Source organism: Centrocercus urophasianus, unplaced genomic scaffold (assembly GCF_019232065.1).
Source record: "Centrocercus urophasianus isolate 14NV4802_14NV808 unplaced genomic scaffold, USGS_Curo_1.0 seq_14, whole genome shotgun sequence".
Taxonomy (NCBI): Eukaryota; Metazoa; Chordata; class Aves; order Galliformes; family Phasianidae; genus Centrocercus; species Centrocercus urophasianus.
Genome location: NW_024884586.1, coordinates 26,732,686 through 26,760,582, shown reverse-complemented (window position 1 = coordinate 26,760,582; position 27,897 = coordinate 26,732,686). Strand labels below are relative to the sequence as shown.

At 45.1% G+C, this 27,897-nt stretch overlaps 1 protein-coding gene across 1 annotated transcript; it reads right to left on the bottom strand.

Annotated features, from left to right (window-relative positions):
* Positions 1 to 2,012: 2,012 nt before the first annotated feature.
* On the bottom strand, positions 2,013 to 3,368 carry FOXG1 (forkhead box G1). Its single transcript, XM_042814823.1, has one exon. It carries the CDS (start codon positions 3,366 to 3,368, stop codon positions 2,013 to 2,015), a length of 1,356 nt encoding a protein of 451 aa, XP_042670757.1.
* Positions 3,369 to 27,897: the final 24,529 nt, after the last annotated feature.

Here is a 27,897-nt window from a genome sequence, read left to right as displayed (position 1 = left end):
CCTTTAATTTTTTTTTTAAAAATAACAAACATCCCCCCCCCAGTGCTCCCCCCCCCCCCCCCCCCCCCCCCCCCCCCCCCCATATATTTCAATCCCTGCCCCAGCACCGCATCCTGCAGGCCCCCATCTGGCTCAACACAGCCCGCCCGGCCCGATGGCTCGCTCCTGCCCGGCCACCGGCGGACGTGGGTCAGGGGCGGAGGAGGTGGCTCGAGCTCCCCATACAATCCTTTGCAAAACAGTTTGCCCAAGGTTAGCAGCATTGAAAGTCTGTAAGTACAGAGCACAGACACTTCCGGAACTGTGGAGCTTTCAGATAAAGATTGCATTTAATACACGTACGCAGCATAGCTTGCCAAATTTGATCAAGTCATTATAGGAAAGCTAATATGTATATGTATATATACACACATTCATAGTTCATATAGCTTCACTTATCATACAGTCGGAATAATGCCTTTTGGATGGATAATTCTTTCAGATCATACCAAAGATTGCAAAAAAAAAAAAAAAACCAAAAAACCAAAAAACCAAAAAAAAAAAAAAAAAAAAAAAAAAAACCCAAAAAAAAAAACAAAAAACCAACCATGTCCTTAAGAAATAAACCATGTACCTGTACTTTTTCCTAGCGCATTACATATATATGTATAAATATATATGTACATATCTACATACATTCGCAGTGTTAAGCGCGCTCAGTGTCAGACCGCTCAGCACGACCCCCGCCTTGCACTGCCATGCTCAGGCCCTACACCTCGCGTGGGGCCGTGGGGTATCGCTAAAACCCGCTCCTTTCTGTCCCCAAACATTGTGGTTAAACACGAGGTGATGTGGGGGTTGGAGAAGGAGCCTGTGAAAAAATGGAGGGCCGCTGGGCTAGGCAGCGTGCTGACCTCCCTGTAACTTTAAAGCCTCAGGAATTTTAATTTTAGTTAATAAGAGACAAAAAAACTATCAAGTATATATGAATTTAGCCTATTTTTTTTTTTATTTCTGTGTGTTCATAGTAAACATTTTTGTAAGTGACAAACACGGGCATATGACCACAGTATCACAATCAAGAAATTTTAAGACAACATTAACAATCACTCAAATTTATGCGGCATTTGCGCAACACAGGTTACATATTTGCAAGGTTTACCTATAAGTACAATAGGTATTAACATTTCACTACATTTAGAAAAAAAAAAAATAAAGGTGACCTGTTAGTGACCACATACATCAAAATATACACAACACAAACTGAAGGCAATCAGTAATTTTGTCCCCTTCGGAATCATTGGAACTGGCAGTGCTGCGAACTGAAACAATGCGGCTGTTTTTAAATTACTCCGTACACTGAGTGCATTTTCTAAAACCCAATCTTTGGTCTAAAAGTAAACAAACAAACAAACAGGAAAATAATAATAATAATAATAACAATAAAGAATTAAAAAAGAAGAAGAAGAAGAAGAATGAGAAGAAGAAATCAAAAAAAAAAAAAAAAGTTAGGTAAAGAAAAAGATAAAATTATAAATGGCCAAAACGTAGTTTTTGGGCATCTCTCAGTATGAATCTGCTTAAATACAAATTACACTTTCTTTTTTATAGTTTTCACAAATCTAGTGGCTTTTTTCAAGGTCTGCACCCACCGACATATCCATGATAACTTATAATACTGCAAACATGGAGAATCTGGCGGCTTTAGAGATGGACTTTTTGTGTTAGAATAGGAATCGCGAAAGCAGTCACTATTAGATACACATTCTACTAGAAATTTGTCTTCCAAACTCCATAGTCTACAATGTAATCTCCCCACATTGCACCTCGCTGACACTCCTCACCCTGGTGGCATAATAAACAACCCTAGAGACTGAACAAACGTACAGAAAATGGGGGACTTAATAAAAAATACCTGGGCTTTTTTGTTTTTCTTTTTTTTTTTCCTTTTTTTTTCTTTTTTTCTCTTTTCAATCATCATTTACAACGCGAACGTGTGTAAAATGTTCACTTACAGTCTGATCCCATGGACGTTAATGTATTAAAGGGTTGGAAGAAGACCCCTGATTTTGATGTGTGAAATAATCGGAGAGTCCTCCGGACAGTCCCGTCGTGAAACTCGGCAAAGAGGGTCTTAGAGACTCGCACGGCAGGGTGGAGGGTGCCTGCGGCGATGTGGACGAAGAGGCGGCCCTGGCCGTCATTGAAGTGCTGCTCTGAGAAGTCATTGAGGGGTGAGGGACGTGGGGGAAAAAGTAACTCGTCTGTCCCGCCAGGAGGTTCACGGAGCAGGGGTTTAGGGAGTAGGTGCCGGAGCAGGGGACCGACAAGCCACACGGCACCGAGGCGGCCAGGGCGGCGGCCGTGAGGTGGTGAGTGGCGTAGGGGATCTCCCCGTTGACGAGTCTATCGACGCTCAACCCGTTGGACGTGGAAAAGGAGTGATTGTTCCCCAAGGAGTTCTGAGTCAACACCGAGCTGTAGGGCATGGGGTGGCTGGGGTAGGCGGACGCAGTCCCGTTGTAGCTCAGCGTGCTGCTGGCCCGCGGGTGGTGCAGGGACAGAAAGGGGGACATGGGCCAGTAGAGGGACCCCGCCCGATCCATGAAGGTGAGGCCGGTGGAGGTGAGGCGGGCGCCGCGCTTGAAGGCCAGCTTGGCCCGCGAAGTGGTGGAGCGCCGGCGCAGCTTGCCGGTGGTGCCTCCGATGAAGACGTCGTCGCTGGACGGGTCCAGCATCCAGTAGTTCCCTTTGCCCGGGTCGTCGTAGTGGCGGGGCACCTTGACGAAGCACTTATTGAGAGAGAGGTTGTGGCGGATGGAGTTCTGCCAGCCCTGCTTGTTCTCCCGGTAGTATGGGAAATTCTTCATGATGAACTCGTAGATGCCGTTGAGCGTCAGGCGCTTCTCGGGGCTCTGCCGGATAGCCATCATGATGAGCGCGTTGTAGCTGAACGGTGGCTTTTCATACTTGCCGTTCTTCTTCTCTCCCTCCTTGCCGCCCTCCCCGTCCTTGCCCCCGTCGGCCGCCCCCTTCTTCTCCTCGGCCGCCTTCTCCTTCTCCTCCAGCTCCGCCGCCGCCGAGCCCGCCTCGCCCTTCCCCGCCAGCGCCTCGGCCTTGGCCGCCTCCAGGGCGCCGGTGGCGGGCGGCGGCAGCAGCAACGGCGCCTTCTCCTCGTCCTCGTCTTCGGCCGCAGCAGCGCGCTGGGGCTGTTGCGGCGGCGGCGGGTGGTGGTGGTGGTGGTGGTGGTGGTGGTGCGGATGGTGGCTGTTGTGGTGGCTGTGGCCGCTGTGGTTGTCGCTCTGCACGGCTTCGGGCACCAGGCTGTTGATGCTGAAAGAGGACTTGGGCAGCATTTTCACTTCCTTCCTATCTCCCATGTCCAACATCACACGCTGCGCCGAGGGGGCGGCTGGCGGCGGCCGGGGCCGGGCGGGTGGGGGCCGGGCGGGCGGCGGCACCACCGGCGGCGGCGGCGGCGCGGCGGGAGCGCAGCGTCAGGCGCTGGCACGGCATGTAGCACGGGCGGGGGACGGCGGCAGCGGTCACCGAGCGGAGAGAGCCGGAACGAAGGGGAAAAAAGAGGAGGAAAAAGGAGTAAAAGAGCCCTCTAAAAACCAAACAACAACAACAACAACAAAAAAAACCAACACCACACGCATACAAAAAAAAAAAAAAAAAAAAAAAAAAAAAAAGCTACTTCATGGTGCCGGTTCCCCCGGTAAACCGGTATAGGGGGGAGGACGCGCCGCGGGTCGGAGAGGAGCCGGCTATACGGAGCGCCCCGGCCGCAATTAATTTCAGAGCTGCAGACACGCACCGTGGCTGTAAAAAATTTTTTGGTTTAACCTTTCCCACCGGGCGCCCAATCAGAGGCGGCGGCGTGCCGGAGCGTCCTGCCTCCCGCCTGCCAATGGCTGCGCGCAGCCACGCCCACACCTCTCCGAGACTCCGCCCCCCTCGCCGCCGCGGCTCCCGCCGCGCAGGGATACCGATGCGGGGCGCATCACCGGCCGTGCCCCTCCGCGCAACGGCACTAATCTCCCCGTGCCCAACCAACGGCGCTTGGCTCCGGGGTTCCGTTCGGTAACTCCTCCGGTGGAGCAAAGTTGCTCCGTCCCTCCGTGCCACTGGGGCAGGAGGACGGGAGCCGGGGGAGCGCGCAATCCGCGCGGTGCCGGAGCAGAGGTACTACTTGGCGGATCCCGACGGCGCCCGTCGGCAGAGTGTTCCCGGGCCCCGCCGCGCTGTTGTTATTTATTTAACCAACGGGGAGCAACGAAACTCAGCCGGAGGGGTCGGGACGGCGGGGCAGGAGCTGCAGCCAGGGCGGTGGAAGGGCTCGGGCCCGATGTGGCGGCGGCAGCAGCGCCGGGCGGGTAGAGGCCTCTGGCCGAGGCCTGCGGAGCAGCAGCACCGCCGAACGAATTAAGCGCCCCCGTACCACCCGAGTCCCGCGGGCTCCGGCGCAGCGCCCCGCGCAGCGCCTCCGTCGGCCCCGGAGGGACTCAGTGTGGGCCGTGGGAAAGGGAACGGGGGCTCCATTCTGGCGGTAGCGTTGGTTCAGGGGCTCACGGAGCGGGTTCGGTGCTGCTCGACCGCATCACGGCGTTACCGCTGTGAGTACGGGCAGAAATGTGAATCGGCCCCGAAACAAAGCGAGATGAGCCCTGCGGCTTCCTCGCTCTGAAATGAGAAGGGGAAGTGTGAGTGATAGAGTATTGGTCACGTTTAAAATGAACGCTGTGCAACAAAACGTACAGCCGGTGCCTGTCGCTGTGTTCAACTACCCAAAGTTTATGTTTGTCACGCTGGAGAAATGGTTCCGTTGAAATGACACCCGCAGCCCTGCCCCAGCAGTGTGTCCCGGGAAACCCAGTGCAGATTCCAGTGCAACCACCACGGCTCTGTGCATTTTCTGTATGCGTTTGTGTGTATGTGCGTGTGTGCGAGAGCGCGGCTGTGAGAAAGAGAGTAAATCCCCACAACAATTGCTGTGGATGGGCAATAAACAATTGCAATTGGGCATGGCACGAACTATGTGCGTTGGATTAACCTCGCTTGACCTCACCACAATTGTATTTATTTATCCAATTCCGTAACAGGTTGCTACTGACCGAAAAGAAGTAGAAGTCAATGGATCAACTGCCTTCGTTTTTTATTTATTTATTTTTTTTAGAATTGCCGTTGTTAAAAAAAGAAAAATCATGACAATTTGTATTTATTTCATTGCACAACACTGAAGCCAATAGATGGGAACTCCTGAGGAAGAGCACAGTGTGGAGGATGTGACTGAGCTCTGCAGTGCTAGGGGTAAGAGGAAAGGTAAGCTCTATGCATATTGTTATGGTTCTGATGGGCATTAACCAATATATATCAGTGCGGTACAGCAAGATCCCATCCGGGTGGCTGGGCCCTGTGCGTTTTCCTACTCGGTCTAGCATGTAATGATTCGGTGTAACCGGATTCTTGAGAAAGGACAGGTTACGTAAACATTTACTGCTGTGGAGTAACTATACTATTTGTACTCTGATATGCAGGAAGGAAAGTGTTGATTAACACAGAAGAAAAAAAAAAAAAAGCGAAATTAGCTGATTGCATGCTCATAAGTGCAAGCTGTCATTGAACTGCTTTTAAAATAGACACAGCTGGGTGTTTGTGTTGAAAAATTTCTTGTGTTTTTGCTAATACTGAAATAAGCATGATTTTGTATACCAAACATTTTCAGATCATTAAAATTTCTAATCTGTGCTGGTTTTAAACACAAAGAAAAGAAACGGATTCATTTCGCAGTAAAATTTGCTGATATTATATTAACTCAATCAGGTCTGTACAAACGGGGTATTGTGCCTTATCAAATCCCTTTGATCCATTTAATACACCAAGTGCCAAACGTGTGTATTGTTTGTTAACATTGAGCGTTTTATTCAAATCCCAGCTCTGCAGCAAACCGGAGGAGCTCTCGTTTAATGTAACACTGACATCGCCTGCTGAAATTTTAATGCTCTGAGGTGTTCCTTAGGTCAAAGCTGAGTCTGCTTAGCTCTGCAGTCAGGGATGAGAATGTAGCAGAGAAAGAAAGAAAACCTTCGTCCTTTTGCATTTCTGAGCAAAGGTCCCATACGGACAGCAATGTGTTTTTACAGCGTTTGGTGATCTGGGCTTAATATTCAGTCATATATCATGGCAGCAGAATAAAGTACTGTGCAGAAATTTAGGATTTAATGATGTATTTTTTTTAGCGCCATGGATATACAGTTCTACCAAAAAAGGTAATGTTGTGTTCAATATGTAGTGCGTATTGTTCCAAGTCCGTGAGATTAATTCACTGTTCATAGGACAGAAAAGGATATGTAGGAAAAGCACGTCAATTATTTAATTATTTAATTATTTCTACTGGACTTTTGAATCTGATTTTTCTTTTTCCTTAAAAAAAAAAAAAAATCTTCTGAAAATTCTCTATGTATAAAAGCGGGACTATTGGCTTTGGACAGACAAAGTTCTGCTCTAACACCAGTTCTTCTGCTAGCTCTGACCTGGCCGCAGCCCCCGGCCACTTCAGCGGTAGCTTTGTATATGGTGGCCCTGAATAGATGACTGGTTTGACCCTCTCAGCTCCATCTGCACTCGAATTCCTGTGAGAGGGTTTAGAAATTTAGCACTTTCTAGCATGAAAATTTTGGTGGAGTGACTGGCGAAACAGCTTGAACAGAGAAGGGAATGCACGGCCCCAGCCCGGCAGGGCACCGCCAGTGCGAGGAGAGGCAGCTTTCTGCTCCCCACCCTCAGGGACCCGTGGCGCTATGGGGCCGAGAGAGTCCCGCTCCGAGGTGAGGGTGAGGACCCCCGGCTCAAATGCCATCCAAAGGGTTGCCATGCTGTTTGAATACAGATTCTGGATACAATCCTTACTGATAATGTTTCACCGTAGATTCTTCCCTGAGTGTTTTTTAAAAATTAAGGGCCGAAGGAAAAGTGTACCACTGTCAGCTCGATGGACGCAGATATGCTGTGACCCCCACCCCTACCCCCCGCGGCTCCAGCCTCCAGTCCCCCTTCACACGAATACAGCGGCTCTGCACTCCCAGGCTCTTCCAAGGGGTTAAGCTGCTAAAATGTCCTGACAGCTTAAGGAATGAATGAGGGTTTTTTCAGCCATGAAGAGAGAGTATTTAATAACCACGCTTCGATGGCATCATGTGTCCACGAAACGAATCGGGACACCTTAGATTAACAGCCTCTAATATCACGTTGGGTACAGTAAATGCCTGGATGTGCGCATTTATAACTCTATCCCCCGGATTCTAAGCTTGTCTTATTTATTCCAGGTTACCTGGGCAATTAAGGTAAGAGCAGCTCAGCAGACAGCGATATCCCGCTGCTCGGGCAGGGCGAATGGGGTCGGAACGCAGCGCTAACAAAGGCGAGAGGTGGTCATACAGATTGAAGAGGGGTGAATGGGCTGGAGGTGGAGGAATGAATGGAGGCAAAGAGAGAGAGGAAGAAGTATTCAGCGGTCCACCCTTACATCCTCGTTTGTATATTTAAGTTTAGGTGTCTGTCTCTAACCGACTTTCAGTTAATCCCTAACAGCTGGTCGTGGTGCTAACGTTTAGTGATTAGAAGGTACTCTATTTAGCATGCTGTATCCTTCTTGCCTGGGTTTTGGTTACAGGTTATACGATTAGCATTGCGAGAACAGTAGTGAACTAAACTTCCCAGTGAGAGGTCTTCACACCAGGGAAGTGTTACTTTGCGGCAGCAGCCCTGCCTCGTCAGTCATTAGGAAGCTGCAGGTTGTCAGAGCCTTCTCTTGCGCGCACACACGCGCAGACACACACGCGCGCACACACAAAACCACAGCACTAAAACTAAATTAAGAAGCCGATGATTAAGACAAGCGTCTACGAGGCCTGTCATTTCAGCATCCTTCCATCATAACATTATGGCACCGAGAAATTTGCTTTAAAACCCTGGAAAAAAATGTCTATGGGAGAGCCTTGTATTTGAGATAGCATAAACGTTATCATCGACTGCAGGCTGGGAACTGCCGCGGATACAAGATGGTATTCCACTGAGGACACGGGTGCTGCAGGGACCTCTGGGCTGTCCGCGCACTCGGGTGAGTATCGCTCCGTTCTATTAAAGCAGGTATGCAGGCACTGCGCGAATCGAAGTGGACCGTGTTTGAAATCCGCAGCTCCGTTCCTTGCGGAGACTTCGGGGAACTCCCCCTAAAGATAGATCTATAATGAAAAGTCCCTGCCGGATGACTAATGGTTATTGGCACTCGGTGCCCCTTTAAGGAGAGCGGCACATATTGTGCAGAAGACCTTGCCAGCACCCTTTAAATACAAACATTTTAAGCCCCCCTCCTATGCATCCCCACCCCTGTTGTTTTCGGGCTCGTTGTGTTGTAGCTCCTCTTCTCCCCCCTCTTTTAAGCTCCCTCGTCTTCCCTCCCCCACCCCATTCAGAACTAATTGCTCAGTTGCTGAAATGTTTCAAGAAGAGCTAAATTTCCCCATCCGATGATCTTTTGAGAAGCGGCACTGTACCATAAAGACCAGCCAGCGGGGTACTGCTGGAGGAGAGGTAGTGTTCACACAGTGACGCTCGGCACTCGGTGTAAAGAGTCCCCCTCACGCTGAACTTCAAGAGGTGTCTTACACGGGCAGGGCTTGGAACAACGAAGAAATGGGAAGCGATTGCTGTAAGGGACAGAAACCTTCGGTGGTGCCGTAAGAGCCGGGATAGAACGGTGACAGAAGGGGACCCCGGGAGCATCGCAGTGTGCCTTTCCTCCTGCGGTTGCAGCGGGGTGGGAAGGGATGAATTTCTTCGCCTTTGTTACACGAGAAAGGTTTTATTTATTTATTCCCATACCTGTAGAATCCCATCCATGGAAAGCCTATCTGTAGACGTCGAGCTTTCGTTAGAATTTGTCTGTTCTTTTGCCACTGCCAGAATTTTTCAAAACAGAACTTTCTGCCACTCGCTGCCAACCCGAAGGCTCGAAGGTGCTTTTTTGCAAAACCCGAGATGTCTCCCTTCTGTTACACAGCGGTGTGTTTGAGTGTCACCTCAGTCTGTGCAATGCGAATCCTTGCGAAACAAACAAACAAAAGCCATTAAGGGTCAGAATGGAAATTAAAATATCCCTGAAGAATTACTCACAGAGCTATGATGATAATAAAATACAGGGGGCAGTGGGCCACTTAGAAGTCGTATATGGTTCTCGAGGTTTCAATACATCATTTTATTTTCTTCTGTTTGCTGGTAAAATATTCTTGACCAATGCGGTGCATTTTATTTTATTTATTTATTTATTTTCTCGGAGTTATGTGGTTGAATTCAAGAATCGGGAAAAATGAGCAGGGTTTTGATAGACTTGGAGCTGCTCTTTGACTTCCGGAGTATTTTCGTAGTGCCTCTCTAAAGCCCCTTAGCCTCTTATAAATGTGATATCGAGTAAACGATACACGTATCTGGGACTGCACTTTTTCGGTAAAGGTAAAAAAGATTATTTCCTCCCGCCCTCCCCCTCTTCTCCCCAACCCTGCCCCCCTCCTCCAGCGCAGAATCAGACCCGTCCCTCCCCGGGCATTATTCCCGAGGCGCTCGGAGCAGCCAGCGAGCACATACCCACCCACCCTACCTGGCCTCCCCGCTCCGTGCATCCACTGCAACCTTCGGCTTAGCGGGATCCGAGCTCGACGCGATGAGCCGCGGGTCCCATTTTTAGGGCCTACAAAAGCACGACGTCCTCCCCTCTCCCCTTCATACCCCTCCTGAATCCCCCGTGTAACCACAGCAAAATGCTGGAGGTAGCACAAAACCCACACACAACTTTACACTCGCGCAGGCAAGGCGCCTGGCGAGCCCCTGAGTAAAACCACTTTTCACTTTCTCCGTGCCCGGGGCTCGTGCGGGACAAGGCGGTGCGCGGCGCGGAGTTGTGCGCGGGTGCGGAGCTGCGCTCGGTGCGGGACCCGCAGTCGGAACGGGCGAGGGGCGAACGTCGCTGCTCCCGCAGTGCCCCGGTCGCAGAGGACGGCTTTCGCTGTGGGTTGTTCTGGGCATTTTATATTGGCAGGGTGGTCTCCATGATTTCTTTTTTCTTTCTTTCGCGGAGGGAGGGGAGAGAGATGGTAAGGGGCTTGTTGGATGATTATAACTGCTACCACTCATAAAGAAGTTTCTTGGGGAAGGACTGATAGCGTACCCTTGATAACTGTGGGTGTGTTCATACATTATTTTCATTTGATATGTCTTTTAGACAGAGCTTGTTTTCCTCCTCCCTCTCTCCCCAGCCCACCCTCCACCCCCCGATTTTTTTTTTTTTTTCTGGAGTTTGTTTCGCTTTTAAACCAGCAGCACAAACAAACAAACACACAAAACCGACTGGCAACAAGTTAAATCTCGTCCGCGTCCCTCCCACCGTGAGCGGACCGTGCCTCGCTACAGCCTGGGGTGGTGGTTTTGCCTCAGCAGTAATCTGACCGAGAAGCGGCTGCGCATCGACTTCTGAGCGGTGACATTACGGAGAGAAAAAATGTTGAAAGAAGCACTTCTTCCGGGATGCACCATCTCCTTTGTGTGTTTGCTCCTCTCCATCTTTCAGATGGGGCTCTCCATAGGCTTGCACACACACGCACACACACACACACACACACACGCACACGCACACATGTACGCACTGAGGCTCTGTTTCCCCAGGGAGTTTCAGAAAACAATGTTTATTAGAAATGATCTATAAACTCCACCTGAACAATGAAATCATGCCGTAGCTTGGAAAACTCCAACAAATAAATATTTTGCACAAGTGAGAGGATGGCATTGCACTTTATTTGCCAGCTCGTTGCAAAACGTCAGTAACAAAAGTGTAGATAAAAGGCTTATAGCCCTCGTCCACGTTGGACTGGACAGACCATACCCATTTAGGAACAGGCTGGGTTTGTTTTCCCTCCCAAGGCGGCTACAAACTAGTTTTGCAGTTGTATTAAGTACCGAATCTACAAGAAAACATTTTCTCCCTGAGGGTCCTGCTCATGTCTCGCTGAGCTTCAGCAAGAGCCCCTTACGAGAGCCGCCTGCATCCCATGCCTCAGCTTCTCCCTGCCTTCAGTGCAAAGAACTGCAGAAAGACCGTGTTTGCCTGTGCTTAGCGTACCTAGCGGATACCTCTTCACGCAACCGCACAGTTCGCAAATGATAGTTTAACTTTCTCTGTTGTGGTGGGCACGTGTTTTGTCATCTGAAATTAACTTGTGAAAGCCTTTGTATCATTTTTTGATTTGTGTTTGGCGACAACGCAGATCATATCTTATTGCGTTGATGGTTGGTACAATTGCTAAATTAAAGGCATGTTTTCGGCTTTGAGAAACGGCAACCAAAAAACAGCCCTCTGAGAGCTCATCCTCAACAAAACAACCCAAAGAGCACCGTAATAACACAGCGCAATATTTCCTGCTTGTGCAGTGCCGATGTCATTCGATATCTCTATTGTCTCTGACTAGGGATACTCAAGGAACTCTCAGACTCTTTACCTATGACCATCACCTAAAGAAATATACAAACAGGATATGGATAATCAGTCCAATTGCTTGCAGGAATGCAATTGGAGTCAAATTCATTTTTTATCTGTGTCCTTACCTGTTTTCCCATGTAAACATTAGGAACTGAACTCGTCTTGACGTGCTTTGGTGCCTGAGCCAGATGGAGCGCGACGAACCACTACGATAAAGAGAGCGAACCCCGTCGTGCGCGGTGCGGTGTTGTTCCCTCTGCTGGGGCTCCTCTTCCCCGCGGAGGGCGTCCCGCCGCGCCCAGCGCTGAGCCCCGCGCTTCCCCGGACACCCGGATTTACGTGCAAAGCCTTTAGTGCGTTGGGGCTGAAATTATGATTTTCCACGTTTCCAAAGGGACGGGGCTCTATTTATAAATGTTACAGGAGGTTTCGTTACTTCAGGAACAACAAAACAGGAACAGAGCTGTAATTTTCAGGAAAATAGGATTTCAAAATACAGAAATAAAAAAGTAGAGAAGACGACATATAATTCAATCAAATTACAGACAATTGCTTTAAAATTCAGAATAGTAGCGATCCATTATGTCTCTGTTTTATTAGTGACAAGTACAATTACTCTAAAATAAAGAACACTGGTGAATATATAATTGGCTGTAATCACGTTAGTGTTGGAATAAAAATGACGGGGACATTTAACACTTTGACAACAAAATGCTCAGAAACAACTTATTTATTCAAACTGTTTTTATTTGCGTTCACGTGAGGCAGAAACACGCTTTTGCTTACGATAAATCAATGTAGATTTTTTTTTCCACTTTCAATATACATATAACTAAAGAAATATTATTAATTATTTTGTTATCTGCGGATTAATGAAGTCTCCCGAGCGCGGCTGCATTGCCGCCGATCGCTCGTACCCAGAGAACGCCATCTACAGGAAAAGGGCTTCAGACTGAGCACAAATCTATACACTATTGGTTAAGAAAAAAAAAACCAGAGTTAATATTCCTCTCTAAATCCGGCTCCGATGTTACCCACCGCACCGATCACAATATTTGCTTTGTAATTGCTTTTCGCGATTCAGTTTGTTATAGTTTGACACAATGTAAGAATCCGTTACGAGGCCTTTTCTTTGAGATGCGGCATTGCAGAAATACACTGAACTCCACGAAGAATCACTTTTTCTCTCCCTAAAGCAGCTCTTTTCTCTCGGGAGTGATATGATCGTTCCAGCGATCAGCCCAGACGCTCTATCCCTTCAAACGAAGTGTGGAAGACGCCTGCAAAGGAAACTCAAAAACAAAATCACTTGACTGAAGTCATTTTGTACAACAATTGCGTCGTAGAATAAGACATGACATTTCTTTATCTTTACTTTCACTTATTTCCCTTTGGATAACGCCTATAAACACCCTAGGCATGCTCTCCTCTATTCGTGTAGACATCCTTTGCCCCATTGCTTAGTCCCTAAAGGTGCAGCTCAGCTGTGCTGTTCATTTCTGAGCCTTTGACGGAATCTTATCGAAGTAGAAAGATTGGCCCTTAATATTTCGGTCAGATAACTGTAGACCCGTGGAGACAGCATATATCCTCCGTGGTGCGAATCCAGCACCCCAAACAAACCATAGAAAATTAGAGAAAATAAAGAAAATAGAGGAAACTTTCCAGACTCATCTCTCCGCATTTATTTTCTCTTTTTTTCTCACGGATTTTTTCAATTCCGAACGAATATTTCTTCTATTTCTTTATTCCTTTATTTACTCTTTACCTCCCACTAGGAGGTAAAGGTGCCCCTTTGGGCATGTGTCTCTATTCGGAGCCGGATCCCACCTTCTCCCCGCTCCATGCCGTCTCAGCGCCCTGTTGGTGTCGGCCCCAAGCGTCCCCCGCCCGCGGTTCCCGCAGCACTCTGCTTTCTCCCTCCTTAACCCGGGCCACAAATCCGGACGGGCTCAGAGAATTTCAGGTGTGCATTAATCTGTGCAGCGCAGCACCAAAAGCAGCGGTTAGTTACATAATTGCTGAGAAAAACTACCAACGGTGCACCCTCGATGTAACGTGTTAGTTTGAAAACAAAAGCCGGGAAACTTTATTATTGTTATTCATGCTCCTACTGGGATCAGACTCAAGTTTACACCCGAGGTCTCCTTCTTCGGGTGCTTCGGGGCACTGACAGCGAATGTCCCAAATCGAGAATCTGTGCTACATCCCCACTTTTAAACCTCGCTTAATGCCAGGAGAACTCCTCATCTCCCTCCCACCCCCAGGTCAGGGATTTCAAGCCTCCCCCCCCCTCGGCTTGCCGCTCCCGCAGAGCAGAGGGGCCCCGCTGTCCCTCCCCTCGGGCCGGGCTCTGCCGTTTCTAGGGTGCCTCGCACCAAACCGCAGATGTCAGCCTTCCCCCTACGTGTTCGGGCTGTTAATGCGGGCACTTCACACAACAGAAATGTTCATCTCTGGAGCCTTTCCCAGGGACCAGCCGCGGATTTCGCGCGTCACCTCCGTCGCGGGCGGTCCTGAAGCCGCCGGCGAGGGAGACGGGGGCTCCCTCGCTGCACGGCAGCCACCCTGTCCCGGGGTGCCGCCTGTAGCCGGCTGCAGCCCAGCTCCACAAATTCTCGCGGGTGCATGGTACCACACTCCCAGCTCGATACCTCCTTTGATTTTTTCGTCGTAATTAACACCGACCCTTGTCCCACCGTCACCAACCAGGTGGTTGGGCCTGGCAGGGATCTCAGAAAGTCTCATTGTCCCTTGGACCCCCGGGGCTGCTCCTTTGCACCCCGCTGAAGGGGTCCCCGTGTTTCCCTCGGGTTGGGTCGGGCCGGGCCAGAAGAGCAGCCGCCCTCCCGCTGGCGGAACGGAGAGCGATGCGAACGGCGCCGGCGACATCTAGCGGCCTCTGGCCGACAGTGCAGCCCGAGCCCGGCAGCCAGGCTCAGGAGTGGGGACGAGGCTCTGCGTGCACCAGGGGCTGTTCCCGTGCCCGAAGGGCTCGCGCTGCTACCTTCTCCTGCCCGCCCGAGGAAAGTTGATGCCGGCGGCCCGGCCTCTTGCATAGGAGCTGCATTGGAGCTGCAGAGAGGGCTTTAAGTGCATGTGCCGAAAGAGGCCTAAGGAAAATAGTGCCCTCGGCTCAGCCTGACCGGCACACTCCCTGCGAGGAACTGTGGGTGTTTGCGCCCAGATGAGGCCCGGCCCAGCCCGGCGTCAGGGCACCGCATAGCGCAGGGGCAGCGGGAGAGTCTGACCCGACAGTGGGGAGTGCCTCCGCTTTCTGCGGGAGGGGACGGTTCTGAAGAGCTGTAGATTTTTCATAAATGTATTTTAACCCCTCTATTAAGCAACGAGGTTTTTTTTTTCGCCTCAGACAATGGAGGGGGCCGGTGTTCAAATGGAAGAACTTATTTCTCACACGGCAAAAGCAGGAGAGGCCCGGCCTGTAGGAGTGCCTCCCTGAGCAGAAGAGGGGAGAGGGTGTTGGGGCCTGAAGTGAACCATTTCGCCCCGTTCATGAGGATGCTGGTTGCGAAGCGATGCACGCCTCTGATCACGGGACACTTGAACCCAACAACAAACGATGGAAACGTGCTGTCTTAGTGCTCTTTAATATCTTTGCTTAACGCTCTTTTATTTCCCCAGAAGATCCTTTCTAGCCCCCGCAGCTGACCACATCATTTGTCCCCTTGCACACACACGTCTTGGAGGCTGCCGACGTGAGCCGGGGCCGAACGGCTCCGTCCCGACCACTCCGCGAAGCGACCGCGGCCGCGACCTTCCCCAGCTCTGTTCGCTGCCCTGTGCGGAGCTCTCAGCAGCGCCACAGTGACAGCGGCTGTTCCTCGAACGGAACACGGCTGACCTGCACTTCTCCACAACGCTGACAGCTCCTCAGTTCTATCTCCGAAGGGAATCTGCAATTACGAGCCCGCCTCGTCCCCTCTCGCTCACATTCTCTTGTTTGAGACATTCGCTGAGGAAGTTTATTTGGATTGCGAGTGAAATCAAACAGGGAGGGGAAGGAATACAAAGCACAAACCAGCACCCCAGCGAAACCCTCCATTTGTTATTTACAATACTAATTGTCATGTTTCACTCCGGCTGTCTGCTGAGCTCGGGGAAATAACTGTGACTGCACTGAAGACAAAGCCGAAGCAGCTGTATTTGAATCTATCAAACCCTATCAAACGTGCTCCTGCTTCACAGCTCTCGGGGCTGTTGTGAGGCGCATGGCCCCAGTGCCGACAAGACCGAGATGTGCGCGGCGACACAGGGACCTTGCTCTGGTCGGGGGAAGCACAGAGATTCCTTTAGCAAAGAAGCCAGGGGCTCCTCTCCCTCCAGTTCGGAGCTCTATATGCCTGCTGGGCCCGGGTAAGGGCACACCCGACGGCCCCGCTCCGCCCCTGCGGCCCTGCACGGGCTGCTCAGCTTTACACCTCCTGGCGGTGCCTGAAAGCAGCACTTTGGCACACCGCGCTCCGGCGGCTGTGGGGCGCTGCCATCCACGTCTCCGTGGAGCTCCGAGCGTGTCCCGGCCCTCCCTACTTTCCCTTCGCCCCTCCAGCACACGGCCCTTCCTCAGTGCTGCCAGCGGCTTTTGGTGTGCGGTGTCCTTCAGGAAATGGAAGCAGGGAAATGAGAAGTAATGTGATCAATTATTATTTTTATAGTGTATTTATGGACGGGTGGAAGTAATAACTGTTATTTGCTTTGTCGAAGCATTTATTTCACACTTGGTCTATTTCCTTACAACTGGAGAATCACCATGGGAAAAATAAGCACAAATAAATTAAAGTAACAAAAATACATTTTTAGCAAAAAAGCTATCCTTCTCCTGCTTAATTTTCCTGGGTGCGTTTCTCCCACCTGACATTAACTCAAGCCAACAAGAGGGCCCAAGCAGGTTGCTCCCAGCCCATCAGATAGGCAAGGAGCAAAACAATCATTTGCCTATCTGGACCTTCATAACATGCTACTTAGTTTTCTGTTTGGGGATAGGGAACAGCATTTGGGTAGGAATCCTAGAGGGGCTCTCATAGGCTCTGCCACCCTTGTCTCCCCTATTTCCCTCCACCCATCTGCTGGATGTCAACTCCCTTCCTTTTTGATGGGGTCAGGGAAGGGCAGAGGAGAGGGGAATTTTAAAAAGTACACTTCTTTTGTGTTTGTCAGGGATTTCAAGCCTGATGCCAAGCACTTGAGCACTGGGCACCCCCACATTGGTGCTGCACAGACTGCTGGGTCCCTGGCTCTGCCCTTCACTTTTCCCAAGCGCATTGAACTGGGTTGGCAGGAGTCTCTCTCAAGAAAGATGGTCCCGTACGGGACAAAGAAGGCAGAGGCTTGTTCTTTAGAGACACTTCTGGGGCTCATTTGGCATGGGGTGTAAGGAGAAACTCCAAAAACACTGCTTGGCACTTACGTAAAAATCTTCCCATTTGTAAGTCAGCTAATTCTCCTGTTAGCTGCCTGAGATTACAGCCCTATCTTCTAGACAAAGGCAGACAAGTTAAACCTCCATAAAGTTTATAACGACAAATTACTTCTTTTCTTTCTCTTTCACTCTCTCTCTTTTTTTTTTTTTTTTCCCTCAAGTGAACTATTTTAGTTGAGGTAGACAGATTACTTTTTATAATAATAAACCATCTGAAAGCTACTGGGAAGTTTCCAACACATAAAAAGTGGCAATCTTGTTTAAACTCTGGGAAATATAATTGTCTGCCCTTCCTGTATGTTTTGCATTCTTGAAGTGTACCATTTGAGGCATAATATACATTTTGAAATCCCATATATGCATCTTTACAATAGTAATGGCTTTCCACAAGCTCTGTGGGAGGTGACATTTCAGCAAGACACTTCCCCTTGACTTTGTTTATTCCAGCAGCTTAAATTCTACCTCTGGTGATAGCTGTTAACTTGGCAATGTGAAAAGTGCTACATGATGTGTACTGTGCTCAGTCAGCTCATCAGAAGCTCACCAATTATGACTGCAGAGCCCATTCTTCCTGCCACAGCATGCCACCCACCATGTGTGCCTGGGACAGTCGATCTTCGTGTGTGCATAAATCTGAAAGCGTGCACACACTTACACAGAGCCCAAACAAAGCAGGCACAATGGGGCTGGTGCTTCCTAGAAGCCCTTTTTGTTTCTTGCACATTTTGTACAGGGACTGTTGTATCACCTCCGGCTCCCTGTCTGCCTTGGAAATGTTGAGAGACTAGCTTGTGCAGTGTCACTCTGCGCAGAGATCCACTCTGTACATAACAGGTAGTTGGGATGCCTGTTTTTGGGCAGGGAACCACAGTAAAATAGGAGGCTGCTGATTTCAAAATTATCCATTTAACCTGTGGCTCATGTCTGGGAGTAGACTATAGGCTCGTATCATTGAAGTATACCTATGGATTGGGTGCTTCCACATTATGAAAAGAATAACTTTGTTAACAAATGCTTTTGTAAACCTGCTTCCCTATTATGAAACCTGATCTCTCTTTAAGGTCTCTTAACGACATCAGTGAGGCAAGATTTAATTCTAGACAGAATTTGCTGTTTGTCAAGCATGGCGTGGTACTTAAGCTTCAAAAATAATGCTACCTTTAAGTATTAATTTTTGTTTGGAATATCCCTCTGAACTTGCAAAATCCAGATTGGGCTTTTTTGTTAAACTGTAATCTGCATTTCTCCAAACACATATTTTTCTTATTTTCAAAGCAACTATTTACAAAGCAATTTAGTGCCAGACTCTGTCACCTTTCACTGTAGTCTCTTTGCATCAGCTAAAATAGAAGTAACTGTTCAAGTAAGCAGAGTAACACTAGTGAAAAAAAAACCAGAATAAATAATCAGAGAATCAAGCCCTTTGAATAGCAAATGAGTCCATAAATAGTCCCATTGATTTCAGTAGTATTTCATGGCATAAGTAGCTACATTAATGGAAGCAGCATATAGGACTCTTAGTGCATAGACAGACCAAAAAAAAAAAAAAAGAAAAAAAAAAAAAGATTTATTTTGAAAAAATTATTTCACAGAACATTATTTAGTTGACATATTGTTTGCCTATTGCATGATTTACTGGAGGCAAAACCATGTGAACTGACTACAGCAAAGGCTCCTGGTAGCTGCTAAGACAATCCAAGGTACCTGGTGACAAGAGCACTGTGACCCTTTCTTAGCACACAGAAAAGAAACAAATTCACTTCAGTGGAATGCTTTCCACTGTGTATTACAAATGCTTCTTTCAGCATGAAGGGAAACATTTTAATTGTCCCATTTTCAGAGGTGTATGGGCACCAAAGAAAGATGGGGATGTCGTGGTGTGGTCTCCTCTGTCTCTGTTGCTCTGGAGGACTTGGAAAAACACTTCAGCTTGTTTTTCCTTGAAATTACTTTTAAAAAAAACTAAGTCCAATTATGCTTTCTTAATTATGTTTATCTTGTGAGTTGGACTTGATGATCCTTATGGGTTCCTTCTAACTTAAGATTCTTTGATTCTATGATTCTTTGAAAAGTATTAAAAAAAATAGGTAAGTGTTCCCTGAAAAGATTTTGTGGCATCTTTAAACCTGAATATGAGAACTCTGTTGATCCTGAGAGCAGTAAAGCAGCCACCTAACTTTGAGTTTTCTGGAGTCAAGAAGGCTACTGCTGGGATCTAATTGCTTTGCAGTGGACCAAGTCTTGAATACGATTTTGGGTGATTTGATTCCCCTTACAGTACTGGAACAAGGTGAGAAGGAGCAGGAGAAACAGCAGCTGTGGTGATCAAAGGAGTATCACAGTGACAGCATTGGCATTGGGTCTCCATGCCATCCTGCTTGAACTGCACTGCTGTTAGCATGACCGGGGCGCAGGTGGTTTATTTCAAGCATTTAATAGGGAACTCTGCACTGATACAGTACTGAAAACTTTTGTAATTAGCTATTCTGATGAAGCCACATCAGTTCTGTCCTTGCCTTCCTCTCATTGCCTTCCTTTGTACCTCTTCTTACTGTATCACATAGTAACTATAAAAATGCTTTGTACAAAACACAAACTCCCTGTTCTGAGTATTGCTGTACTATCAGCAGGAACAGCATTTCAAATAAGCTGCTGGGTATTTGCCTCTATGAATAGCTGCTTCTTTGCTCATGCTAGATTGTAAAAAGCTCATATGTATCTTTTGAGTGCACATTTTTCATTAAGAACCTCCAGAGCACAAAAGGAGTGGGTCATGAAGGGAGGAAAAAAGAGATCTTTTGCTTTCTTGCAAACAGTTCTCTGCTGCATTTCCTGTTATGACCAAGCTATAGCTATTTTCTGTTGTGTATGGAACATTTGTATTCCTAGGAAGTTTTTAAAGGAGGGACTTTGAATAAAGTCTTACAGCGGTGATTTTTCAATACTAGCTGAAATAGTCTGCCATTTTTTCTCTTTCCAGGTAACAGTGAAATGACACAAAATGAATAAAATGTCTTTTTTCTAGCAGGTTAGAAGGTGGTTGTGCCCCAGCCCGGTTATGTTGCCCTCACTGTTATCCCATGACTGAGGGGAGAAAGGGCTGCCTGGGCTTCCAGGTCTGAGGGAAGGACATTCTTTTTCCATTCACAGTGTATGTTGAAAGAGTGGATAGAGTAAGATAGCTGTCTGTAGTTGATTTCCCCAACTGTTTGGGTTAGGAATAAGTTCATGCTATTATAGGCTTCTACTGATTTACTGCTGAACTCAAAACAGAGAGAAAAAAGATAGTACCATACCAGTTCCAGGGCCCAGTAGCCCAATATTTGCTCATTACTCAAAAACCTACCTCTGCAATATCAGTGTAACTTGATCTCACTGCATCGATAACATAGCATCTGGTTTTATGAGCTTGATAGTGGTGGCATGAGAAGGAGTGAAAATTGACAGCAAGTTGACAGAATACTACTGGGACCACTATGGGGTCCATCACACAGTCATCTTATCCTTATGTCACTAAAAAACTAAATTTGGCAGATTATCTGTAACAGGGAAATGATTTAAAGGTAACGTTTTTTACCCATTTGTTGTGAATGAGTTTTTCCTCTTCAGCCATTAGAATTACTCTTATGTATGTGTACAAGGAGATATAAAAGAAGATGAGTGAAAATAAAATCACATGAGTACTGGAAAATATTTGTTTTCTCTGTGTGCATGCCTTGTGCTAAGTGCTATGAGGTGCTGTATCTCCTCTGATGTTATCACACTGACTGCAGTATCAAGTAACTCTGTATCCCCTTCAGACTCCTCTGCAAAATTCTGTACTGTGATGCCTTAGCTGGCTGATTTCAGTCTATACAATCTAAAATGAGAACACATTTTATTTCAGATAGTGAGTTTATTTTATGTTCCTACTGGTATTCAAAACTGATTGTAACAAGGAGTTTGTATTTTGGCTTCTGTTGTCTTAATAGAAATAATAATGCAAACTGTTTAGTGACCAACAGAACTAATGAAATGACCTCTTGAGGATTTATATTTGATCTTATTACAGCCTTTCCTGTGCCACATCGTGGCAAATTCATCCATTTATGCTGAGCTTGAGCTTTATGCCAACTCCATTAGACTTCCTTTCCCAGTCTGCTCAGCTGTCTTTCACTTCTGCAGATATCAGCTAGGCAGAAGACACTGTATATTCTCAGTAGTTCAGACATACATTTACTCTGATGTGCCAGAAGAATACTTGCTAAATGGACGTCAAGAAAGAGTTCAATGTTAAAAATGAAAACAACTATTGAGCTATGACTGATGTTCTGTTCCAAGTGAGATATCAATCTGAGTCTGTGTTGTCCAACCAGCCACTGTATTTGATGAAAGCTTTGAGTTCTTTTTAAGGTTTTGATCCCCTTCTAATCTTTGGTTGAAATTGACCAACAGTTTTGGAAATTATGATGAGTGAGAAACAGACAGATAAAGAATAAAGCTGAGGGAACTGGGCTTATTCAGCTTGGAGAAGAGAAGGCTCCGGGAGCTTCTGGGTCAACCTCATTGCAGCCTTCGGGGGACTACTTGGGTGGAGCTGATAAACAAGAGAGTGACTGACTTTTTACACAGTCTGGTAAGTGATAGGACAAGGGGAAATTGCTTTAAACTAAAAGAGGGGAGATTTAAGTTAGGTATTAGGAAGAAATTGTTTACTTAGGGGCTGGTGAGATGCTGGAACAATTTGCCTAGAGAAAGTGTGGATGCCCCATCCCTGGGGGTGTTCAGGGCCAGGTTGGATGGAGCCCTGTAAACTTGATGTACTGGGTTGCAAACCAGCCTATGGCAGGGGACTGGAACTGGATGGTATTTAGAGTCCCTTCCAACCCAAGTCATTCTATGATCCTATGAATCAGATAAGGATCAATGCATTATCTATAAGGGCTAATTTTTGAATGTATGTAAATATCCCAAAGAAATCGTCTCGCAGAATAAATTTTATGGAACTCATATTCCTAATTCATATATGTACTTTAAAAATTCAACTAAAAACATTTTTGATAGGGCTGGAATGAGAGAAAAACACATCTTTTAAAGGCACGATAACAAAATATGCTAGCTATGAGTCCATCCTGGCTGAGAAAAGAACATTTGAATCATGGCACTGACACTGAAATGCTTTCTTTATTTTAAATTTGCGTCTGGCTCAGAACTTTGCATGCTTGCTGCGTGATTTTGACTATCTGTTAGCGCATTCAAGCTGTATCATAAATAGCAGTATTGAAAACATATGCCACAGGGGAAAGAAATCTGTAATAATACCAGCTGCCATTATATGATAATGAATTTCAGTCACTACTAACCTGGATAAGTGTTTTTCATAGGGAAACAAGTGGCAATTTTACAAAAGAAAATTTTGTACAAAACTTTCAAGATTTTTAAGCCAGATCTAGAAAAAAAATAATATGCTTTGATCAATGGTAAAAATCAACTGGGAATAATTTTGAAGCTGAATACATCTAGTTTGATTAAACAAGCAGTAATAGCAATATGGCAGCAGTTTTCACATATGTAGGTGGATGATCCTTTTAAGGCAGCATTTTTAGGGTGCATATTCATAAGAAAAAAACAAAATACAGGCAAATTTAAACTGAATGTTTAAAACACTTTTAATGGCTAGAATATAATGGCTAGGCAGCAATGTCATTTGACAAACGACAATACAGATTTTATTATCTGTGAAATCCAAGAAAACTCTGGCTGAATTATCAAATATATCTATGAAAGATAAGTACCAAACTAATGTAGCTTTGGAGTGAGATACTTAAGATGATCTTATTAGTAATACACAGTTTTAATTTTGATGATTCATTGTCTGAATCTCATGATGAGATTAGTTTTCTCTTTTGGAAATAGGTAGCCGATTAACTGTGTCTGTAGGGGCAAATAAGCAGCCAGGTTAGTGTTTGCATTTTATAGCCACTGAGTGTTTTGCTATTAGGACAACAGACTGTATGTTCTTTCAAAATCTCTTTTTAAAGTAGGTTGTATTCTAGCTGGTGACTATTATGTCCTGAAATGGTGATTATCTCCAAGGGAAATCTGCAAGAGCTCAGCTACCTCATGAATCTTTTGTCAAGGACAAAGTCCATGCGCACACCCACACAACTGTATATGTACAGAAATCTCCCTTAATGTAGAATTATAATTAGAGATTGTATTTTGGTATAACTGAAAGTGAATTATTTAGAAGGATGCAAGTTCAGTTGCAGGTTATATGAGCAAACACAACAAAAAAAAGCTTCAAGTTTCTAAACATTCAATATATTAAAAAAATCCACACATCTAAGTTTGCTTAATTCAGAGATGTTTGCAGGATGCATGAAATGAAAAAAGTATCAGCTCATAATATAAAGAACAAGACTTTAGAATCAGATTTAATTTAGCTCAAAAAGGGTACAAGAGGTGTTTAGTCTTAACTGACTTTTCAAAGTAAAAATGTACTGTGAGGGATTTCATTGGAAAATAGACTAAAGCAAACAGGTAAGATACGTATGTAATTTTTGGCCAGAATTATCATAGAATCATAGAATCACATAGAATCACAGAATGGCCTGGTTTGAAAAGGATGACAATGATCATCTGATTTCAAGCCCCCTGCTATGTGCAGGGTCACCAACCACTAGACCAGGTTGCCTGGAGTTGCATCCAGCCTTGCCCTGAATGCCTCCAGGGATGGGGCATCCACAACCTCCTTGGACAACCTGTTCCAGTGTGTCACCATCCTCTGTGTGAAGAACTTCCTCCTAATATCTAACCTAAATCTCTCCTGTCTCAGTTTAAGACCATTCCCCCTTGTCTTATCACTATCCATCCTCATAAACAGCTGCTCCCCTTCCTGTTTATATGCTCCTGTTTACATGTTCCTGTTTATATGTAGGTACAATGTCACATAACTAGTTGCACAGAAGGTACTGTCTTCACTAGTGTCCCTTGGATTTCTGTTTCTGCCTTTAACAGGGATAAAACTTTCATAAATCATATTTGGAAATGCTCCAAAATTCACAGATATTTTTGATTGAAATTTGGCCTCTGGCTTTTGAGGAAGTAAGCAGAGCTGATAGGTTTTATCAAGCACAGCCTTCTTTCTGTGTTGCACAGGTGACCCTGATAGGCAAAAACAATCTGCAGCAGGGCTTTTTGGTCTTGAGAGTTGATATATGGAGCAGGTGAAACCTTTTCAGGTGCCCTAGGCTGCTGTATTAAGGTGGTTGGGAGGTATAGGCATAGCCAAGGCTTTCTACATAGTGCCTAGTCCAAGTGGAAAGGCCTTTTTCCTGAGATAAAGCTCAAGCTGATGTCTGACAGGTTCATGTCAATCAGTCACAGCACAGATACTATTTTGTTAGCAAGCATAACACAACAATATTCAGCTAACAGATATTTCTTTCAGGAATCGGTTTACTTGGCATCATTTAGAACAGTCCAACACATCTTTAACCTCTTCTAAGATATAGGATTGTATAGTTTTGTTTTGCTGAATTCACCTATGGCAAAACAGAGATTCTTAGGCCTCTGTATGCAATACAGAGAGCTGTTTCTTACTGAATCTTTTTTTTGGTTTTGTTTTGTTTTGTTTTGCATCACAAATAAGGGTCAATCAACATTTTCAATAAAAAATGAAAGTACCAGTTTTATTAGAATTTCTCTCTAACACTTTTGTGATGGTCCAAGAAAATCTACCCGAGTTAATAGGAGGAATAATTGACCAAAGAATAGCAGTTTCTTTAATCAAGGGAACATGATGATTAAATCAAAAGATTTAGATCTGTGGATATCATCAATGGTCTTTTGTCTATTAATAACAATATGTCTCAATGAATTTTAAAAAGACAGTTACTAGAGGGTAAAATATCTACATCTAGATGGAGAAAGGTCAGAACAGCGTCATTTGCAATTAAATCCATTAACTGTACTGCGGGTAGTTTTTCAAGAGATTTAGATTATGATACGTTACTGAAGCACAGCAATAGTTACAAAGAAATGTTCAAATCTTGCAGTTTCTTAACATTTATGTACACTCTCTTTGGACTCTATAATTCTAAATGAGATTCAGACTCTAATATTTTAATTTAATTTAATTAACAAATGACAACAAAAACAGAACAACGAAGTTTTGCTAATGAAAGGCTTGGTTTGCTTTAGAAACACTGACAGAAATATGTCACTTTACTAAAGCTTGATAGACATCAGAACTTCCTATTCCTGTGCTGTAGCAGTAGGGAAAGTGAGCATAGTTCTGCAGTTTTTATGCATAACAAATCTCTTTTGGACAAGAAGACGTGAAAGTTTGTAGGAAACTTATTAATTCAGGAACAGTAGCCAGTGTGTGAAAGCAAGAGGAAGCATACGCTGAGTGTTAGCATGGTCTGCTAGAGGGTAATGCTTTCAGAACTCAAGCTGTATCTTTGCATCAAACATCATTGCACAATGCAAATATATTTCATATGTATTAGTGCATTAAAAGTTGTAGTAAAGCACAATTCACACATACAAAGGACATGAGAAAGTATAATCCTTCTTTTTCCTGAGCATGAAGGGAATGCAGATTGCCATTTTCTATGGCAATATTTAGTGGCCTTAACTCTTAAATTCTCCCTTCACTTGTCCTTCTCAGCATTCTTCTGGACAAAATGTCCAACAGTGAGATAAATAGGTTCATGTAATGCTATGTGATGAACTGGCGTGATGGTAGAGCTCAAACAGCTGTAGTAAATGGGACTACATTTATCTCATAGCTGGTCAATAATGGTGTCCCTCAAGGCCCATTTCTAGGGCCAGTCCAGTCTGACATTTTTATCAATGGCCTGGAAGCAGGACTGGAATGCATCCTCAGTAATTTTCCTAGCGTTGCTAAGCTGGAACTTGCGACTGACTCCCTGGAGGAATGAGAAACCTTGCAAAAGGAATCTAGATGGATGGGAATATTGGACGATCATCAGTAGAAATTCATCAAGGATAAATGCCAGGTTCCGTACCTGGGATTGAATAATGCCAGACATAGGTGCAGAATGGGAGACAAACTGCTAGAAAGCAGCTCAGCAGAAAGGGACCTGGGCGTACTGATGACAGCAGGCTTAATATGAACCAGCAGCATGCCCTGATAGCCAAGGGGGAAACCATATTTTGGGGTGCATTAAACATAGTATGACCAGCGGGCCTCTACAAGGGTGCTTGAAAGCGTCCAGAGGAGATCAGCAAAGCAGGTAACAGGGTTCAAAGTCTGAAGAATTCAGTTGGACATGATTTTTGTAGGCCTCTTCCAACTGAGCTGTTTTCTATTCTGTTCTATTCTGTCCTGTCCTCTTTTGTAATTGATCTATTGTTGTAACATAAAAAGGTTTTTGTAGGTAGTGGCATCTTACTGTTTTATCTGTTCTGTGTATCAGTCAGCTAAAAATCCTACAAGAAACAGAGATTTTCTAATTAATGGTAGTATCAAAACATATTCACAAGGAGACCTCATGAATGTTACATAAACATCCCAAATCTTACACTTAATTACTGAATACAACCACTAACTTTTTGCTCCCCAGATTGTCTAATTAAAATCAATACTTCGTATTGATTGATTAACTCAGACAACATTTTATCAGTGCTCTGTAGAAAACTAGGTATAAAGCACTTTGATATTCTCTAGACATAAATCTTAGGTTTAAGAGACAGTACACATCAGCTGGAAATGTGAGAGTGTACTCTTACTTCTACACTGGGAAAATCTGTAGAGACAATACGAATAGCAGGGGGGCAATAATGACCAACAGGGGCCAATTAGCAGCAAACCAACAAACATTTTAGCTGCATGCAAACCAAGACTAAAAAACAAATGAAGTCCAGCTACCATGGCCTGAGTGTAGCCACATTCAGCCATAGAAAACCTATGGCTATCTGTGTAATTTATGTAGAATGAGACTGAGCAGGAGAGGTGGAAAGAATGGCTGTCCACACAAGTGCTCAGAGACACTTCTAAGAATATGTTAAACAGTTTAATCTATCATCCACTGCTTTTGAGCTCTTAGTCACAAATAGGCAGAAAGGCAGAGGAGAGGTGAGAAATATTATGGTATAAACAAAGCACAAATAAACATAAAAATAAAGTAGGTATATAAGATTTAAAGCATCTACTGAATTATTTATATCTAACTGTGAAATCTTTACACTTTCTTTGTTAATTACCTGTCCTTTAAACTCAATTATAGTTTCCAGCTTTTTTGATCTTTTAATATATTTTAGCCCTCAGTAATTCTTGCTCTTCTCTACCAGGATCTGTCATTTTCATTTTTAAGTGCTCATATACTGTTAAACTTTTTTCCTATCCTGAACATTTCTGGTGTATCTATTTCTCTACTTTTTATAGAACCATTTCCTCTAATATCAACAGCTCTTCTGTACATCTTTCTGACTGCATCACATTTGTTGAAATTTCAAGTACATCTTCTAGAAAATACTCATAATTTAAACTTTTTTTTTTTTTTTTTTAATGTGAAGGGATCCTAGCTTATCACAAATTGCCATAAATTCAAAAGTACAATGTGCTGTAGACAAGTTGGAAGTATCCAATATGTACTCTTCTTTCATTTTTCCGATCATCTCTATTTAGTTCTGTTAGCACTTTCTCCGAACAGAAAGTAGTCCATTTAGAAATGATTGGATCATCTGTTTTACCTTCAACCAAACCCTTTACCCTCAAGTGACATTCATTCACCCATTGATAGTCCTTTTTTCCCATCCAGATGTCACCAAGAAATAATTTTTATATTAAAAAAAAAGCACAACCAAAACCACCAACAAAATAAGATTAATGGGAAATAAACAATTGTAATGAAATATTTCAGAATGTAATGTTTTCAATTTTCAATAATATCAGAACATAAAAAAAAAAGGAAGAGAGGGAAGAACTAAAAAAATTACA